Raw genomic sequence first — 19,782 nt, 5'->3', positions numbered from 1 at the left:
GTGCTATTGTGTAAATCAGCTACCATCCACGTCTTGAGTGAGTCGCTGGCGTCAGAGATTAATCAATGGTGTCCAGCGTGGCGTTATGAAATCCTGAGTATGCTCACGCCGAGCTGACTCCAATTATAATAATGGATTTTGTGCTTTGGACTGTCCTTAATACTTATTTTGTTATTCGTTTTGTGTTTATGAGACAGAGCAAAGGGTGCACCAGAGCCTAATATTTTTCCTACTAGTATTTACCCATACATAGACGAGACATCTAAAAGCGAAAAGATATTTAGGTTTTACAATACCCTGATAAACAGAGAGCCCGCACCGTGTATAAATAAGAACGTAAATAGATAAACGTTTTTAGTGAAATTGTTTCCAACAGTGAAAAAGTCAGATGTATTGAACGAGAACAATGATTTTTGACGTTATTTGGCACTTAGAAAACATCCTCGTCATCGTCTACATCAGGGATTGGGACTTATGGTCCGTTCCGTCTTCTTCAAAATTGGTCGAGTCATCTCTTCATTGTCTTCGCAAATATCTGTTGTCTGTTGGTTTGTATTGTTTTATGATTTTAGTGATTCTTACATCTGGCATACGGTCTTTATGTTCTTTCCATCTTAACTGATACTGTTAAATGATAATGTCAGTTATATTTCGCATATTTAGTTTTGCTACGATGTAATAATTTCTCTTTTTATCCATCAAAGCATATCCAGCCACATATCTAAGCAATTTCATTACACATGCTTCTTTCTCTTTTCATCTCTCTTCTTCATGCAGTTTTCGCGTCAATAGAGCAGTTCTGCTGTAGGCATGACGTTATATGACTTTAGTAAAGTATCTCTGTGGACTTCTTTCCCAATGTTCCATGCAAAGTTTCAAAGAGACAGTTGAATAGGAATAACTTTTTTGTATTTCATTGTTTGCCTTGTGTATAATACTGCACCGTAAGTATTTAAATGTATTAAGTGACTGTATTACAGTCGTAGCTCGCATGGGGTGATGGTGTAAAATGCCGTTAATTTTGTCTTTGTGATGGAGATGTTCAGATTATATTTTCTGGCTATTTTACATAAATTTAAGATAGCTTCGTTTAAGTCACTTTCGGCGTAAAGAAGTGTAGTAACATCCTAAAATGTTTTATTGTCCGTAATCAAGTTTTGGTTACATTGATGATAGTTATGTTAAAAGGAGTGGGAGGGAGAGGACAGATACCCTTGTCTAACGCCTTGCTTTATTTGAGACGTATTATGTGTTTTGCTCGCTATTTTATACGTATTTTGTTATTGATGTATAAACCCAGTACAGGTCTTTTAAGATGGGATGGGATTCGTCTATTTCTTAAAATTTCCGACAGTTTGTTTCGAATTACTTTATGAAACACCTTTCCGTCGTCAATGAAGGCATGAGATGCTTGTAAATTGAATTCTACTAGTTGTGTCATGGTGAACATACAGTTCGAACATAATGTCTTTTCGAAAACTGTGCTGGGTATCAGATAATACAGTCTATACAAATCAAGTGTGATGCCCACCTTAGAAAACATACAAAATTTAAAGTAAAAATTCACTACTTACTGTATATTGTTTGATGTGTTTGTACGTATAAATTTTCTCCGGCAAATAAATGTTAATGTTCCTTTTAGTCCTCAGCAGTGTGTAGAATTCACCATACGATCTTTATCCATTATAAATTTTGCTCTTGTCATTACAAGTTCCTTAATTCCGTTTTCATATTTCGATTTATTTGTAAAAGTGGCGGTCCCAGACTACCTGACTTCTTACGTGTATCAAACAGCACAGATCACAGATCTCACGAAACGTGCAGTTTTGGTGGCCGCGTGTAAACGAAAACGACCGCTTGTCGCAGGCGAGACTGGGTACAGGAATAAGACGTGACGGGCGCTCGTGTAGAAGGTGCTGTAGCGTGCGTGGAGCGACGCGTGCAGGCGGCGCTGCGTGCCCGCCTCTGCCGCCGTTCCTTGAACCAGTTGCGGCGCGCCACCTTGGCACGCGGCGCTGCTCTTGGCCGCCTTCGGCTTTCTGGCCTGTCGCCGTCCCTCGCGCATTTAGCCTCCACGCAAACTCCAAGGCAGGGCACCTGTCCACAGCTGCCCGCCGCATCCGGCCTATATGCCGCCAGGGAGGGGACACGCTCGAATATTTATTTACTGTCTGTCCTGAGCTCACTGCTCGCTTCAAATTATATCTTGTGCATGGGCAGATCCACCAGGCACTGCGGTGGAAGCGTCTTCATGTTCGATGCCTTATTGCCGAGCTTATTTCAACCTGTCCGCTCATCTGCCCCCAGGTTTTTGGTAATCTAGAAGTTACACGGGTTTTCCACCGTGCCGGCCGCTGGTGGCCGAGCGGTTCTAGGCGCTTCAGTTCGGAACCGCGGAACTGCTACGGTCGCAGGTTCGAATCCTGCCTCGGGCATGGATGTGTGTGATGTCCTTAGGTTAGTTAGGTTTAAGTAGTTCTAAGTTATAGGGGACTGATGACCTCAGATGTTAAGTCCCATAGTGCTCAGAGCCATTTGAACCATTTTTTTTCCACCGTCTGAATTTTTCACGTATCTACTGACTACCAGAAATGTCGGGAGATCCGTCATATTTCTGCTACTTGAGAATATTTGTTTTTCTTAATTGGTCGTTCGACGTGTTGCCGCGAGAGTGACGTTTCAGCCGGATAGTAGTAATAGTAGCAGTAACAGTTTTATTCATCTCTGCATCACTTCTACAAGGACATTAGACAAGTCACGGTATTAGAATTTAATAACAACAAAGTAACATCAGTACATCATATACACAGGTTCAAATGGTTCAAATGGCTCTGAGCACTATGGGACTCAACTGCTGAGGTCATTAGTCCCCTAGAACTTAGAACTAGTTAAACCTAACTAACCTAAGGACATCACAAACATCCATGCCCGAGGCAGGATTCGAACCTGCGACCGTAGCGGTCTTGCGGTTCCAGACTGCAGCGCCTTTAACCGCACGGCCACTTCGGCCGGCCATATACACAGGCATTGACGCTATTACAGGTGTAGTTTGGCGAGGATGGGACAGGTAATCGGACGTGGCCATATAGAAGTAATTTAGGGAAACCGTCGACTAGCTAAATCAGGATGGCCCGACGAAGATTGGAACTTCCATCCTTCTGAATACGAGGACAGTCGGTTGAAAACAGCGCTGCCTCATTCCGTTTATCCCTAATGTACAATCCTGTTTTCTTTACAAAGAATTTGTAATGTGAAAGGCTAGTGCTACACTGGTCATTCATTCCTCGCTAGCAGTCCCTGCACACTCCGATTCTTAACACTAAATGCAATATCGACTGACATCAGGACCGTAGCGACAGTCTGCTTTCCATTTTATTTGCCGCACGCGAGGCATTGTGTCTCGTACACGAGACTTTTAACATGACTCCGCGAGAAGGAGTCAAGTGGGGTCAGATCAGGTGACCGATGTGGCAATGTCTTACATGAAATGTGTTCGCAGTTGCGAATATGGGCAACCGTCACCTGTGTAATGGAATGACGAAATGAAAATTTGTGCAGGACCGGGACCGGAACACGAATTCCCCGATTATCACGAGCGCTCGCATTACCATGAGGCAGTCCGAGCACGTATGTCGCCAAGCATGTCTGGGCCAGGCCGTCAATGGTACTGGGATAGCCTAATGGTAAGGCGACCGCTCCTGATAAGCGGGAATTCGCGCTCGAGTCCCGGCCCGGCACAAATTCTCGTCATCCTCAGCCGATGTTTGTCCACATTCGCAACTGCGAATACATTCCGCGGCTTCTAGCGGTTATGGTCCTCAGTTCAAAATAAAATTACATTAAATTTCCTACAAGAACGGTCCTATTCGTTTTTTTCTCTAGGACCAATGATTTCAGTGTCGCAGGGGATGGAAAACACGCTAATTATTAAAAATAATATTTTAATGGTGTAAAATTGTTTTATTTAAAATGAAGTCTGTTAAGAACAATCCATTGCAGTAGAGCCGTATCAAAGGAGTAAATTGTGCTACGGTGGTGTAATAGGTTGAGGAGAGTGGGTTAGAGTGGTCGTGTGATGGAAGGCAGGTCGCCCGGTGGTGGTCCTGCGCTTCCCAACCACGCAGGTCTGCAAACAGGAGAGCGTGCAAGCGACTCCTCACTCTCTGTGCTGACAAGAAGCAACCACAGGATGTTTCACAAACTTATACCGACTCTTCCGCCGCGCGCGTTGTGGGCCACTAGCGAGCCAGTGCACAGACACCCGGGGTGTTTATTTTCCACCGAGTGCGGTAACTGTGATACGAGTATGAGTTACCGATAATCGTAACCCACGTGGTTAAATCTCTGCATGCTGTTCTACACTACTAGTCACCCTGTGTGGCAGTTGTAGCGTTCCTTTGGGAAAGTAATTTCCCGTGCCACAAGCTCAGCTCGCTTGACTGCATAAGTCTCTTCCATTCGGCGATTGCTGGCGCTTGTAGAGCGGAGCTTACTACCTATCCACAGTACGGCTTGTAGGGTGGTTTTGGTTACGGCTGATGGAATCAGTATGGGACCCGTTGCAGAGGGAGCAGATTTAAGGCTCTAGGCCTCTTCGTATGGTGGGAGAGCTGCATTTGGTACCTCTCGTGCTGTGAAAAGTATTCCAGCCATCAGTAGTTGGAAAAGTGAAATTGATATTGTCGAATACATATTTACAGCATATTACACTTAAGGCAGGCTCTTCGAGGGGGTTGACCGTTGACAGCTACAGCTGTTGAGCTTTCGTATATAGTCTTATATAATATCTCACTTAACGAGTGCAAATAACTACTGTCTTAATAAACTGAAAATAACTGCACTATATAAACAAGAGCTCAGTGAAGTTATTTTGTCTACTCACACAACAAAACTGGACAGGAAATGCTGCTGAGGTAAGGGGGAAAGCGACCAGCGTTCGTGGTGGGTGAAGTTTTCTTCCGCAGGAGAGCGCTATAGCTGTCATGTAGCTGTCATACATACAAAATAATTTCCTCACTAACAGTATAGAACAGTGTGTAGAGCTTTATATGGATTCTGCCCACGTACGTTTCTTGCGTTAGTATTATTAGTAGCTCATATTTGCATTCCATCTAGTGTTAACGCATTTTGGAAGTAAACACCTCGGGCGCGTCTGTAAACTACATCACCGTAGATTCGTAGGCGCGCTGCAGAATGGTCGATATAACTTTGTGAAACACCCTGTAGTTACTACTTAAGATGTTGTGGGGTAGAGTGACTTTGCAAGCTTGCTAAGTTGGGAAGCGCGCATTCCCTCTCGCGACCAACCTCCAACCCTCTCCGTCATCCTATTACACCCCCGTAACATAATTTATACATTAGACACGGGTCTACTGCGCTAAGATGTGGCACACACACACACACATATAATATTTGCGCTTAACCGAAATTAAACCGTCCGTATTTCCTCCACAAACAGGTGACACGACTGGCACAGCGGAGACAAGTCACATTTGAAAGACCATTTTACCTGGACCAGAATAGCAAAGTGATTATTATAAATGAAAAGCACCAGTTTGCTTTCGTTCTATTGTAGAACAAAAGCAAACTGGTGCTTTTCATGTATTATAATGTTGTTCTATCAAGAACCGACGGAAGATTCTGTTAAAATGATTATTAGTTGAGTGTAGAAGGGGAGGATGTCGTCGCTTCGGGGGTACCCGCAAGCGCAGTATGTTACCGGTAGCAGCAGCTGTTCATAGTGACTACGATCATAATTATGTTCCCAGTTAGTGCGCAGAACAGAGTTCGTTTGGAGAATCATAGTAGTCGTATCACTTCCCTAAGGAATTTAACTGTTACACTCACGCATTTCGTAAAATAAACATAGTGCGCAGGGATACAAAGCATATAAGAACAAGTTACAACAAGTGTGTGGCAGATCGCAATTGTCGTCCGCTTCGTAACACCGCATAAATCTGGGATTACATTAACCGTCGTGGTATCATGCTTGTGTGAGACGGCTGTTGAACTTCCCTTGCAGTGTCGTTTCACGTTTTCCCCCGGTGTACCTTTCAGTTGGATGTGAAGTGCCGTTCGCAATGTTTGACCTTCCGTATATCCATAGTAGAGTCGCCGGGTCGTCTGGGACATACGATACCAGTCACACGTCTTTATCAGCATTTCGCGTTTGTTGCTTTAATTATGATGTAATACATTATGTGTACTACTGACACTGTATCATAATTTATTTGCATAATATGGAGCCTCTGCCAGGGCCATCTCATCATTCAAAAGACACTGAACAGGCTGGTTACTCTCAATCAGTTCTGAGAGTAAATGAACCAACTTTGAAATGTATTTAGAAGTTCTGGACAGCGGTAATATTTATTCAGGTTACGGAATAGAAAGTGATGGTGATACGAATTCAAAACAGAAGATGATGATGATGGTACCTAGAACATTCAAATGTTGAGCGCGTATGGGGTACGCTTTTCACTCAAGACAATTTAGACGAGATTCTACAAAGATCAAACAATGAAATAGTTAAAAAAAGTACCGTCACATCTTTCGTACGTGATATTTGATGTTCTTGAGCTGAAAGGTTTTATAGGCTTCGCACCAATCTCCTAATCTAACAACGAATCCGTCGATAAACTTTTCTCTGTGGGTGGAAGCGAACGTAACATTTTCCGCGGTACAACAAGAAAGTTTTGTTCATATTGACAGCTCTTCGATTCGAGAAATCACTTGAAAGGGAAGACAGGAAAAAATAAGACTCGACTGTCGCAGTGTCAAATATTTGTAACAGAACGGTCAGCAGCGTTCCTCGCAGGCTGTAATATTTGTGTTGATGAAATGCTTATGCCTTTCGCGGGCGACGCAGATTTCGAACGTTCCTGCAAAGCGAACGAGCGAAGTTTGCATTAAAGTTTCTGCGTATGATAAGATACCAAGAAACATTACATGTATAACGCATGCAGTGTGATCTCTAGGGAACTGAAAGTTAACATCAAAGTGTTAATTTATTCTTGAAATTATCCAGCAATTTTGTTTCTATTTCTGATTATTGGCTGTTTATGGTATAGCATAGGATTAACAGACACCACGATGAAAAGCATGTTACAAAATCGTATGATACAGCTTAGGGTGAAAGAAAGCACTAATCGGGCCAGAGTGCGCGAGCGCGCGGAGTCGAGCGGCGGCGAGGTCAGCCGAGCGCGCAACTTCCGCGTCTGCCCCGCCGCTGCGGTCACGTGCGCACGCCGCTGGCAACGCCGCGCCGCGCCGCCTTGCATGTAGGCGCACGTGCTGGCCGAGCACGTGGCGCGCCGTTGCCACATCACGCGGACCCTCCCCTGCCCTCCCCGACCTGTTGAGCGCTCACCGTGGCCCCCCACCACAGCCGCACGCCCCACTCTTCCGTGACTCACGCTCTCGGCCGTGCCGTCTCCCATATACTTCGGCCAGTCGTGCGTGCCAGCACGGAGGAAAACGCCGACTTAGCGCTCCTGTGGTTAAGCGAAGGCTATGGGAGGACAACGCGAAAAACATTAATAGCGACTTAACTGATTTTACTTACGTGCAGTTTAAATCAAATTAACGCTTTAGTTCATTATCGGAAGTTAGATCTTCGTTGTCGGTTGCCTTTTATTGTCTTTGCGTACACCCTATTACTATTCGCTGGCCAGGCGGAGTTACAGCAGGTATAGTCCGATTCACGGACGGTGGCGGTACGCGCAGGTCGAGGCGTGGACGGGGATTGCGTTGTTGCCGATTCCGAACGACAGATGCGATAGACTCATACACGTGCTTTGCGCTTGAAGAAAGCGCAAATTATATAGCGCATGTAGAATCTGTCGATGACGACCGCCATAAGTGATGACAACTCGCAACAAATGAACCACCCGCGTACATAACTTTGGCCTGAAGACTTTAATGTCACCGTAATAGGAGCTTAACTCAAATAAAATTCCTTGAACCTGCAGCCAATAGTGTCCCATTGTAAGTCCTAGTGTAACTCCAGTTTTCAGGCATTTAAGAGTAGTTATAACCAGATTATACGTCCGGCCCCGGTAGCTGAGTGGTCAGCGTGACGGAATGTCAATCCTAAGGCCCCGGGTTCGATTCTCCGCTCAGGGTCTGGGTGTTGTGTTGTCCTCATCATCATCATTTCATCCCCATCGACGCGCAGGTCGCCGACGTGGCGTCAAATCGAAAGACCTGCACCAGGCGAACGGTCTACCCGACGGGAGGCCTTAGCCACACGACATTTCATTTACCAGATTTGTCTGGAGATCTTGCGAACCAGGAATCTCTAAAGCCACAAACAAATTTCCTTTTCACCATGATATTTCCGCTCAGTGAGTAAAGCAAAAAATTATCATAACTGTATTGAAATAAAAGTACCCTTATAGTTCTATAGTGAACCTCAGCAAGGTCACACTCTCAGTTACAATACTTTTTGATCCATTTCATCACTTCGGATGATATTATTCTATTACAAATACGCGATTATGAAGAGTTGCATTGTTCGAAAAGAATTTGCCACTTTAGAAAGTATTTATTTACTTTGTTGAGAGCTAAGCCTATTATTCTGACATGACGCTAACTTTTGACGTAAATAAAAACGAGCAGATCCACTTGTTGGCAGTTGCTACATCTCGTAGGCGACGGAGAGGGCGAACGACATTGTGCAAGAAAGCAGAACGGCTTTCAACTTTCGTAACTTGAACGCAAGTTGGCACGACCGTGTGGAAGTTGGGTGTTCCCACATTTAAGTAGATTTTGCTACTAGTATTGGGAGGTATGCACGTGCAAGAAATCCGTGCCTGTGGAAAGTCGGCTTTAGGCAGGGGTGGCGGACGTTGTCCTGGCACGAGTGTCGTAGCGCTCAGCGTGGCTGCCCCGTTTCCCCCCACTGTCTGAGCGTGAGGCCGGGAGACTGCGCACGCAGTGCAGTCGCACGCTCTTCCACATAGACAAAAAAGAACAATTTTCAGAATTATTTAATTATTTTTGGGCATTTTTATCTGGTACAAACTGTCGCCATGCGGAGACACACGGACAATTTCACAAATTTTTGCAGTCAAGTTGCCACATAATCGTAACTTAGTTTCATAATCGAAAAAAAAGTCTATCACACAAATATTCGGTGGAAATATAAAAGTACTTTTGCAACCTCGTTATGGAGACGTGGAAACACTGCCTGCTGAAAGCAATGTAGACATCCTGGACAGTTTTAACGCTAAAAGGATTTGTCCTTAAAAAGGGAATTTCCTTACACGTTAATCAGTTACATCTGCACATGCACAGGGCCGTGTTCAGTTGAAACGGCAAACGGTCTCGGAGCTCGAGAACATATGCAAGACTGACATTTAGAAAGGTATCCTTGTTATTCTTTCAAGGCCACAATGAATTCTTCAGACCTCGCGTTTTCTTTAACGGCAGTTAGCGTAGGGAACTGGACTGTGTGTGAGGATATGTCCTTTCAGAAACGCGATTTTCTTTTAAAATGCGTCACCATCAAATCAGAAATCAGTTATTTTTCTCCTTGCAGTTCCTTGCTGTAGGCAGCGTGCAGTCAAGTCCACTTAAAAAGCGAGGAGTGCAATCCACCCCAGATTTTCTGATTTTCATCCCTACATTCCTTTCTTCTTCATAAATTCAACAATAGCGAATTTTAAATAGAAAAGTCGTTCCAGGAATGCCGATTGACTTAACCGACGTACTTTGCAGTAATATGTAAAGTCTCCATACGCTTCGTTCAGTTCCATCGAAAGCTGTCACAACTGACAGCGAAGTTATGCGTGCGATGTCAGAAGTTTGACTATTCGTACCGCCAATTTTGTTCGCGTGCTCCGTGCCTGCAAATTTCGGTCGAAGTGCTCGTTATAATACGGACGACGAATCCCGTCTGTCGATCTTTGTAATTTTTTGCTCTTTCACTGCCAACTAAATCCTTAAATGGTTTCTGCACGGTATAATAATGTCGTTTCACAGCACATCTGCGGTACCTGTCGTTTATATTACTGCGTAATATGTACACAGAATTCTCATCCTCTCTTCTGTCATTCCCACTCATTTTTAGACTTCTGTCGATCGATCGCTAGAGTGCCTCTTTTTGTGCAGATTGCGACCTGCGAACGTCCTCCGTACCACGAACAAATGGCGAATGGTAAACAGCGGTAACACTTCGACTGTGCCGAACGAAAAATGTCACACCGCCGTACTCGGTAATTGTTGCGTCGTACCGGGTACTTAAGAGGAGGGCCGAGCCAAGCCGAGACGGCCCGCGCTGGAAGAGTGGTACGTTGCAGTCTGGCGAGCCGTGTCCAGCCGGCGGCGGCGGCGGGGCAGCGACCGCCCTTGGCTGCGCTGCATTGATTTTGGCGGCGCCAGCCGCGCTGGCCTGGACTGCCAGTAGCGCACCCGGGCACCGCAGCGGCCCGTGGCCGGCCTGCTCCAGCTGTCACCTCGGAAAATTAAAATCACGCGCTAGTTGAGCCGGCTTCCTCCAGTCGGGGCGCTTAACGCCTCGCCCAGATCGTTCGACGTTGCCACAATGCCTCAGCCGTTAGACGTGTTTCACACTTATGCGGTTCCATTCGGTTGCGGTTTGTTTTCGGTTGCAAACTAATGCCTTTCACACATACACGGTTCTCATACGGTTCGTCTTCGGTTTTGTGTTTTCTTCCGTACTCAGGTCAGTAGTGATCATGGAGAGAGGTCAAGTTGTTTCTCTATAGAAGAATAAATAAATAAACGAAGGAGGTTCAAAATGGCTCTGAGCACTATGGGACTCAACTGCTGAGGTCATTAGTCCCCTAGAACTTAGAACTAGTTAAACCTAACTAACCTAAGGACATCACACACATCCATGCCCGAGGCAGGATTCGAACCTGCGACCGTAGCGGTCCTGCGGTTCCAGACTGCAGCGCCTTTAACCGCACGGCCACTTCGGCCGGCACGAAGGAGGGATACTAGAATTCATAGGGAGCACCCTCTCATCACTTTACGGCAGAAATTTGGAGCATTCTACACGATTTCCCTGAAGCTACAAGAGCACGAGCAAAATTTTTTTTAATTACTTCAGGATTTCAACGAAATCATTCGACGAATTACACGTGAAGCTAAAAGGGCCGTCTTCAACGCGAAGATACATTCGTGAAGGAATATAATCAACCGTGTATTGTGTTGTAATTATTTATGTATTTAAATAAATGCTATTGATTATTTTCATAATTTTCACATCATTCCTCTTAAAATTCTCTCAAAATCGCGGCAAGTTTACCAGTTCTCCTAATGTACTGTCTCTCTTAATCGACAAAAATCACTTTTTCAATTCTTACCCAATTCGATTTTTCTTCGTGCGGCCAAATGCATCAAAGTCACTGGTAAAACGTCTTTCCACGCTTCCGTCTTAAATTAATCCTTAAATTTTTCGCAAGTTTTGTCCCACATCAGTGGTTTGGATTGCACTGCAGAAATCATCCGATCCACATCAACATTTGGTAAACTGATCATATTATCAGAAAAACTGCGACAACGACTTTAAAAAAATAATAATAAGAGAGAATTTTTAAAGCGATCCACTCGAAATCAGGTTGAAACAGAAACTGAATCGTCCATGTGTGAAGGTCTTGATTGTATTCTGTTTCCTGCACATGAGTTCGCATCTTATAGAAACCTCATGAAATCTGTTCGTGTCGAGGGAGTTTTCGGTGCTCTACTGTTTCTATTAGGTACGTAGTAGAACCCGAAGCACCGTTTCACCCTTGCCAGTGACCGAAAAAGAACCGAGCCGAATGGAACCGGGTATGTGTGGAAAAGGCCTTAGCCATTCCACTTCCAATTTATTGTCCGGCTTTCTTTCTTGATCCCGGGTCTGGCCCGTTTTTTCGTATTTCATCACACGTGATAACCACACAACACACACACACACACACACACACACACACACACACAGATGCCAATGAAATACACACGTTTCGTAATCAGCACTGAGCAAACACTACTGAGAGTGGCTTATATTAGAAAAGATTCACACTACATTGCGTGAAGTCGAATTTTTGAAGCCTCTGAATGAATCGTTGCAATTAGAACATAGCGTAGCGGTTAGCACATTAATCTGCTGTGTAGGTGTACCTCGACTGCAAACAAACCAACAAATAATTACTCAACTTTCTCTGTGAGACGGCAAAAGAATTGTAAGATCAGTTGCATGGAATTGGTAGGTCTTGAGAAGAGGTTACAGCGTGAACCCCAGAAAAAGTAAAACAAGGGTGATGAAATGTAGTGGAATTAAGCAGGTGGAAAAGAGACGCCAAAAGTTGCTGTTTGAGCTGCAAAATATACTTTCGGACGATAGAAAAGCGGATCTGAAAAATAGGTATATGATAACATTGAATATGCATTTAAGTGTTAGAAAATGTTTCAAAAAAGTATTTGTGTGGAGTGTAGCCGTATACAGAAATGAAACGTGGATGATAACCAATTCCGACAAGAAGAGAAATGAAACTTCTGAAGTGTGGTGCTGCAAAAGAATGCTTAGATTGTTGGTTAGGTAGAACGCCTAACTAATGAAGAGACAGTTGAGTTGGGGGAAAACGAAATGTATGACGTAACTTAAGAAGCGATAGATTGGGTGGATACTTTATGAGGCTTCAAGCAATCATCTATTTGATAATGGAGGGAAATATTGGCGGTGACCCAAGGCTCGAATTCAGTAAGCAGGTTGCACTGTAGTTACGCAGGAGCGGAGAGGTTTGCGTAAGATAGAATAGCGTTGTGAGCTGCAGCTACGGTCAACATTTGATGTGCGCCTTTACGTCGCTTAAATGTTCTCCACAGACGTCAAGATGCAAACCCCGGTACGTAGGCAAAAACCTGGGGGGGGATTTGTAATTTCCTACAATTTCATGTCATTTTCAGGACTCTTGGTTTCATGCATCTTTATTCTCCGAAAGTTCTTCAAGAAGTCTGGAAGTTAACACATGTAAAAAATATAAAGTTTTTTTGGTTAGTGGAGGGGGGTGGGGAGAGCGCCGGTGACTTCATGACACCAACTTCCCCCTCCCTCTGACTCCGCACCCGCGAAGACATTACTGAAAGATTATGCTGGACTTAATTTGACACCTCCCAGGCAATTTTTTAACTTACTGGAAAAAGTCGTCACCGTAGATTTAAAATAGTACACGTGTATCATGTGACAACGTAAATATAATTTGCCGCCGAGACGTACTACAGGAACTTCTGTGTTCAAATGTTTTACTTACTTCTTGTAACGAATATGAAAAATGTCCAAATGTGTGTGAAATCTTATGGGACTTAACTGCTTAGGTCATCAGTCCCTAAGCTTACACACTACTTAGCCTAAATTATCCTAAGGACAAACATACACACCCATACCCGAGGGAGGACTCGAACCTCCGCCGGGACCAGCCGCACAGTCCATGACTGTAGCGCATAGACCGCTCGGCTAATCCCGCGCGGCTGTAACGAATATGAAATTAAATCCATTCATATGTAGTACAACTTTTGAGTAGAAGACAAATGACGTTTAAAGCCTTCAGTAAACATCTAACTCAGTGTGTGACGTCACGACGCGTTTTTTTTTTCCAAACTCTTCGGGAAGCCAGAATTGTACGACACCCCAATAGGCCAGAAATATCTCCACTGTCATTCATGCCAAATGCTAACTTATCCACTAATTAATACTGGGTATAAATTCATCGAGCAGCTACAAAGCTACAGAAAGTTACTGCTGGCAGCGGTTGAACGATGTCCACTGCAGTTGAAAACATGACGTCGTAATCACGAAGACAACTGACTGTGCATCGAACAGAATTCGGAGCAAAGTGACATTGCTACGGAAACCAACGGTAGTAGGCCTACCTGCTGATTATATTAACTCTTGTGGTTGTATTGTTTTGATTGCTTGTTGTAAGTTTTATCACAAGTTTTCAAAAATCGAGACTTGTGCATTATGGCTGGGGAGGGGGTGGGTTGTATCGCTGAAGAGATGCGTCCCGGCACCTAAAATTATGTTAGAAATTGAGCACTGAGATATTGTGATTTGGAGTAGACTTCATTCCACACTCGTCCATAGCTGTACAAAAACCTTGCGCATTCATCAGATACAGATACTGATTAAGAGGAGACAGCAGCGCAGAATCCCGCATTGCTCAAAGTTCGGTGGGAAACAAGAATATTTCGAGTTCCAGCAGACAATGTCTGTTAAAGCACTATGATGTTGAAGACCACTGTATTGTTCAAGACCGTAATTGTTGTAACATTTCCAGATCAGGCAACTGCAGGCTGTGTGATGTTACAGGGTGCAAAGATTTTAAAATTTGGTAGTACATCCTTCCAGGCAAAGGCGGACAGGCTGCTTGCTGCACCAGCGCACCATAGCCATAGAAATTGTGGGTTCACATCTCTATAAGCATAACTAAGTATTAGATAGGCGTGGTGCAAAATACTGTTGTTTTTCGTTTTCTTTAGTCCTTCCAGAGAATACCGTGGGAAGCAGAGAAACTAGCTCTCTTCCCGCTTACTACAAACATCCTGTAAGATGTATGAGTATTGCGTTGCCTACATTTTATGACGATTTGTGCTGCAGTACTCTGAAATAGTGGCGAAATATGTACGAATGGCAGGTAGTGCAAGTAATTCTCATGGGGCTATCAGTATTGCCTGCAAAGACTGAAAAATGTTTAATGTGTACGAACTGTACCGGTATGTTTCTTTGACCGTAAAGACTCATCTCATGACATTTACTTGAAATTATGTGCTGCAATATGTTCTCAAAAGTTGAAGCAACATTCTGTACAAAGAAGAAGTCTACACTAGTTGATTCCTGTACGAACTCACTTAGATGTGAATCCATCAGTGCAAACTTCCATGCACAGCTCTGCTTCTCCTGACTTGCACTACAGTATCCTGATGATCTACAACCCAATATAATGAGGAACAGTCAGATGAACAATGAAGAAAAGTATCCAACACATTGTTACTGAAACAGTCGTTTTAGGAAGACACTATGCTGCAATAATATATACTACCAGTGTTCTAATGTTGATCGAACCTATTGAGCTTTTAGGATAATAAGACAAAATAGTAACGATTTTTTAAAGTTTAATGTCAACATTTGAATCTTATTTAAAACTTAATGAATTCGCATTGTTCTTCCACCATACGTCTGTTTTTATGAGGTGTATAAACGAGAAGTGCACTTCAAAAGATGTACGCCAAATTCCCGTTTCAGTCATGTGTAATAAGAAACAAGTCTGGTTGTAATCGGTTTCAGTGTCTCTCTCGATTTCTTCCATAGCAATTCTTGGGGCATTATCATTTATGTGATACTCGAATAATTTTACGACATTCTGGGAAAGCTCTTGGAAAGTTGGGCACCTAGAATATTTTCGCAAGCAGTTAAAATACAATGCTTTCCAAAGCCCAGTTTCTGTTCTTCTCATTTTTTGTTTTTATCATTTGGATTTTATTAGAATGGGAGCTGCACCAACATGCATTAGTTCTCTTTCGTCCATTTTTGTGGCACTGCTATGTCACGCTCCTGGTCTGGTTCTCAGCTAAGAAGCTGATGGCTAAGAAAGAAGTGAAAAGATATTGGTTCCACTTGGATCTGATTTATGTCCCCTTTTTCTTTTTTTTTTTTTCGCTCCACACAACCACTTTGTAAAGGTTGTGTATTCAAATGTGTCTTAAAAAGAAACACATGTATTGCTTATGACAGTTTTTGGAGACTTTGTCCCAGCATTTTAGTTTGAAATGGAATACTATAGAAATCTGTCACAATTGGTTCAGTAGCTTTGATTTAAAGGTTGCACAGGTAGGCATACTGTTCATTTGTTCCATTACCCATTAGACCCTTTCATGAATTTGTTGCAGGTGTCTTTGTACTACACAGACTGTTTCTACAGTTCTGTCATTATTAAAAAAAAATAGATACGCTTTGACTGTTTCAAGGTGGTACTTTATTTCTCTCGGTCAGGTAATGCGACGGAAGGAACGCGAGTTCGAGCACGAGATGGAGCGACTCGCCAGAGAGAAGATAGCCGCTCAGCAGAGGCTCGCCAACCTGAAGAAAGAGCTGTCGGCACAATGGGACCATATAGACTTCAACGCCTTGCTGCCCGAGACCGTTCCTGTCGACAACGATCCAGTGAGACCACCACGTGATACTGTGTCGCACACTGCTTCCACAGCCTCAGGTCGGTCGAATGTAAAACTTACGTGTTGCCGATAAAATTAAACTTTCCAAAATTGAAACTGGTCTAGTAATCTTTAAGTAGTTAAATCTTACTACTAGGCAACTTTTATTGAGATTTGCAATTTTGTTTGTATTTTAAGTTCACTATTTTTGAAATGTTACTGTTATTAGACAAAGATTCGATATTTTGACCAGTTTTCGAAACAAAATTTAATATCAACATCACTAACATTGTGTACCAAGGAAAATAATAAATTTTTGAAAATATAATTGGATGGATAAAAAAAATGTACGTACCAAGTGGCAGCGAGAGAAAACACACACAAAGGTTACAGAAAGTACAAGCTTTTGCAGCCATTGGCTCCTTCTTTTGGCAGAAGGGTTGAAGAGGAAGGAAGAGAGGTGAGGAAAAGAAATGCCGAGGTCTAGCAAATGGGGGAGGTCAATAAAGTTACAGAGAACCTACAAGTCACGGGAGGTTTACCAGACAGGATCTCGTCTTGTTGCTATAGCACGCATATTACCTGACACTGATGTCGTGCACCTAGGAGTGTAGGCTTCTGTGGCTGATGTCAGTTTTTATGTGTACATCGTCACTGTAGAATATGGACCACTGTTTTGGCTTTCATCATACGACATACTGACAAAGTTACCTTTCGACAGAGCACAAAATTCTGAACGGTACACTGTCTATGAAAAGTATCTGGGCCCCTATCGAAGGACATTAATACGGGGTGTGTCCATCCTTCGCCTTTATCGTGGCCTCAGATCTGCTGGGGACACTTGCAGTGAAGTGTCAGGATGTCTGTGGAGCAATGGCAGCCCATTTTCCCTCAAGAGCAGGTGGAGGTGTTGAACAAAGTTGACACTCTAACTCATTCCAAATGTGTTCCATCTGGTTCAGGCCGGGGGTCGAGCAGGCAGGTCCCTTTCGGCGATGGTACTGTTCACGAACCTTGCCTCACAGGTGCTGCCTTACGGCAGGGTGCATTGTCATTCTGATAGAAGCAATCGGCGTCTCTGAATTGTTCCTCTACTGTACACAGTACACAAAAATGTGTTCGTATCCTGCATTTAGTGTTTTCTTAACACCCTAACAGTGAACAACACCCCTGTACCCTAACACCACGTCTTCCGTGCTTCACTGTCGGCGGCAGGGTAATGTCCTCCAGGGATTCGTCAAATCCGAACCCTTCGATCATATTGCTACAAGAGTATAGTGTGATTCGTCACTCCTAATCACTGGTTTCCAGTTGTTTGTCCAGTGGCCTCTCTCTTTACACTACTTCAAATGTTGCTTTGCACTGACTACAGAAATGTGTGGCCCACGAGGAGCTGCTCAGCCATTATACCCTATTGTTTTTAACTCTGTACACACAGTCATTGCACTAGCTGGATAACTCGAGACTGATTACTGGTCTCGGTTTAGCTAAGTTGCTCCTTTGCATTTCCAGTTCACTGTCACGTCAGCAACGGCTGACTCGGGCAGCTTTGGAAAGGTCGAAATGTCCGTGACGAATCTGTGACTCTAGTGACATCTGGTGACTGGTCCACATTCGAAGTCACCGAGCTCTACCGACTTACCCATTCTACTGTTACTGCTTCTCTACTGACAGTGCAATACTCTCCACCTCTCCTACTGACGAGTTTGCGCCTCGAGACAGCCGGGGGTTACATCCGCACCAAATAGTGCTACCCGGAGACTTGTGGTCAGATAATGTATTATACGTGGAAAATGTTTATTAAAAGTAACATTGTGAATTAACAGTTACAAAGACTGGCACAGTTGATGACAGTTATGAAAATTTGAAGTTTGTACCAATATGCCATTCATCGTCACAACCAACAACCACTGCACGAGAAATGTATCTGATGACATCAGGAACTTTTAAAATATACTGCTGAAGTTGCCATTCAAATAACAGAGACAAAACACACGTGGCACGAAACATTCAGCTGCAATTAGATTGACCTAAAGTTAAAAGCATCAACTTACCTAATGAAATTCATAAATTTCTTTATAATATGAAGTGCTGCAGTGGGCACAAGGGATTTAAAGGAAATTGAATGAACAATTTGTATAAAAAATTCAGCAAATAGGCCTACAGTATTCCATGTACATTTGAAAGGCACAGCACTTAAGAATCTTTAAAATATTTATTACAAGTCTCAGCTTCAAGTAGTTCTTCTTCTTCGGTTATCAACCCACAGGTTGGTTGGCAGCAGCACGCCATTCCGTTCTTTTGTCAACTTTCTTCTTCATATCTGCATAGGTCTGGCACCCGATGTCATTTATTACTTGTTGAATGTAGCTTAATCTAGGTCGTCCTCGGCGAGTTCTTCCTTCAATGATTCCTTCTAATATTCTCTTAATGAAATTGTTATGCCGTAAAATGTGACCTATGAAGGTTATTCTTCTTTTCTGTATATTTCGCCAAAGAGATCTGTTTTCTTTCACTCTTCTGAGGACATCTTCGTTTGTAGCCTTGTCTCGCCAGCTGATTTTTTCCATTCTCCGGTAGCACCACATTTCGAATGCCTCTAATCTTCTCTTTTCTTCTTTTCCACTAGTCCAAGTTTCACATCCGTAAAGGGCTGTACTCCACACATAGGTTTTCATGACTCTCTTTCTTACGTCTAAACTAACATTTCTACTCGTCAGTAAGTTTCTTTTTCCATTGAATGCTATTTTGGCAAGTTGTATTCTGTTTTTAATGTCACTTTTGCTCCTTCCATCTGCTGTTATTTTGCTACCTAAGTAGTTAAATTCTGTAACCTGCCCTAGTTTCTCTCCCTTTATTGTTATTCGTATGGGTTCATTGTAGTTCAGGGCGCCACTCACCATCACTTTAGTCTTTTTCTTATTTATTTTCATTCCATACTGTTCTTTTAAGGTGTTTTCCATTTCATTGAGTGCGGCTTCTAAATCTTCTTTCCTTTCTGTAATTATGGCGATATCATCTGCATATCGCAACATATCTATTTTCATTCCGTTAAGTTTTATTCCTACTTCAATATTCTCTCTTATTTTGTCTATTGCTTCTTGGATATATGCGTTGAAAATTACTGGAGATAGTGGGCATCCCTGTCTCACTCCTTTCCTTATTCTTGCTGTTTCTTCTTTGTTTTCCTTCTTAACTAAGGCTGTTTCATTTTGGTATATTTTAAAGATTATCCTTCTATCATTATATTTCAGACCAGCCTTCTTCAGAATTCTAAACATTTCTGGCCATACAACATTGTCAAATGCCTTTTCGAGGTCTACGAAGGCTATAAATACTTGTTTGTTTTTGGAAATTTGTTTCTCAATTATTAGTCTTAAAGATAAGATTGCTTCCCTCGTCCCTACACCGCTTCTAAAACCGAATTGGTCTTCACTTAGAGTGCTATTCAATTGGTTTTCAACTCTTTTCAAAATTATTCTTATTAGAATTTTTGATGCGTGTGAAAGAAGACTGAGTGTTCGATGGTTTTCACAGTCCATAGTAGATGCTTTCTTAGGTATGGGGAATATGATGCATTTCTGATAGTCTTCAGGAACTTCACCTGTTTTGTATATTTTCTGTATG

At 43.0% G+C, this 19,782-nt stretch overlaps 1 protein-coding gene across 1 annotated transcript in view; it reads left to right on the top strand.

Moving 5' to 3' along the window:
- The window catches only part of LOC126418901 (max-binding protein MNT-like), a 91,057-nt gene that overhangs the window by 43,307 nt on the left and 27,968 nt on the right, over nt 1-19,782 (top strand). The window contains exon 3 of the mRNA XM_050085918.1: nt 15,995-16,214. Coding sequence (XP_049941875.1) covers nt 15,995-16,214 — 220 coding nt within the window. The remainder of the gene's footprint in view (nt 1-15,994; nt 16,215-19,782) is intronic.

This window comes from Schistocerca serialis, chromosome 9 (genome assembly GCF_023864345.2).
Source record: "Schistocerca serialis cubense isolate TAMUIC-IGC-003099 chromosome 9, iqSchSeri2.2, whole genome shotgun sequence".
NCBI lineage: Eukaryota > Metazoa > Arthropoda > Insecta > Orthoptera > Acrididae > Schistocerca > Schistocerca serialis.
Note: the sequence above shows the minus strand (reverse complement) of the source record. Positions and strands in the feature narration are given on the sequence as shown.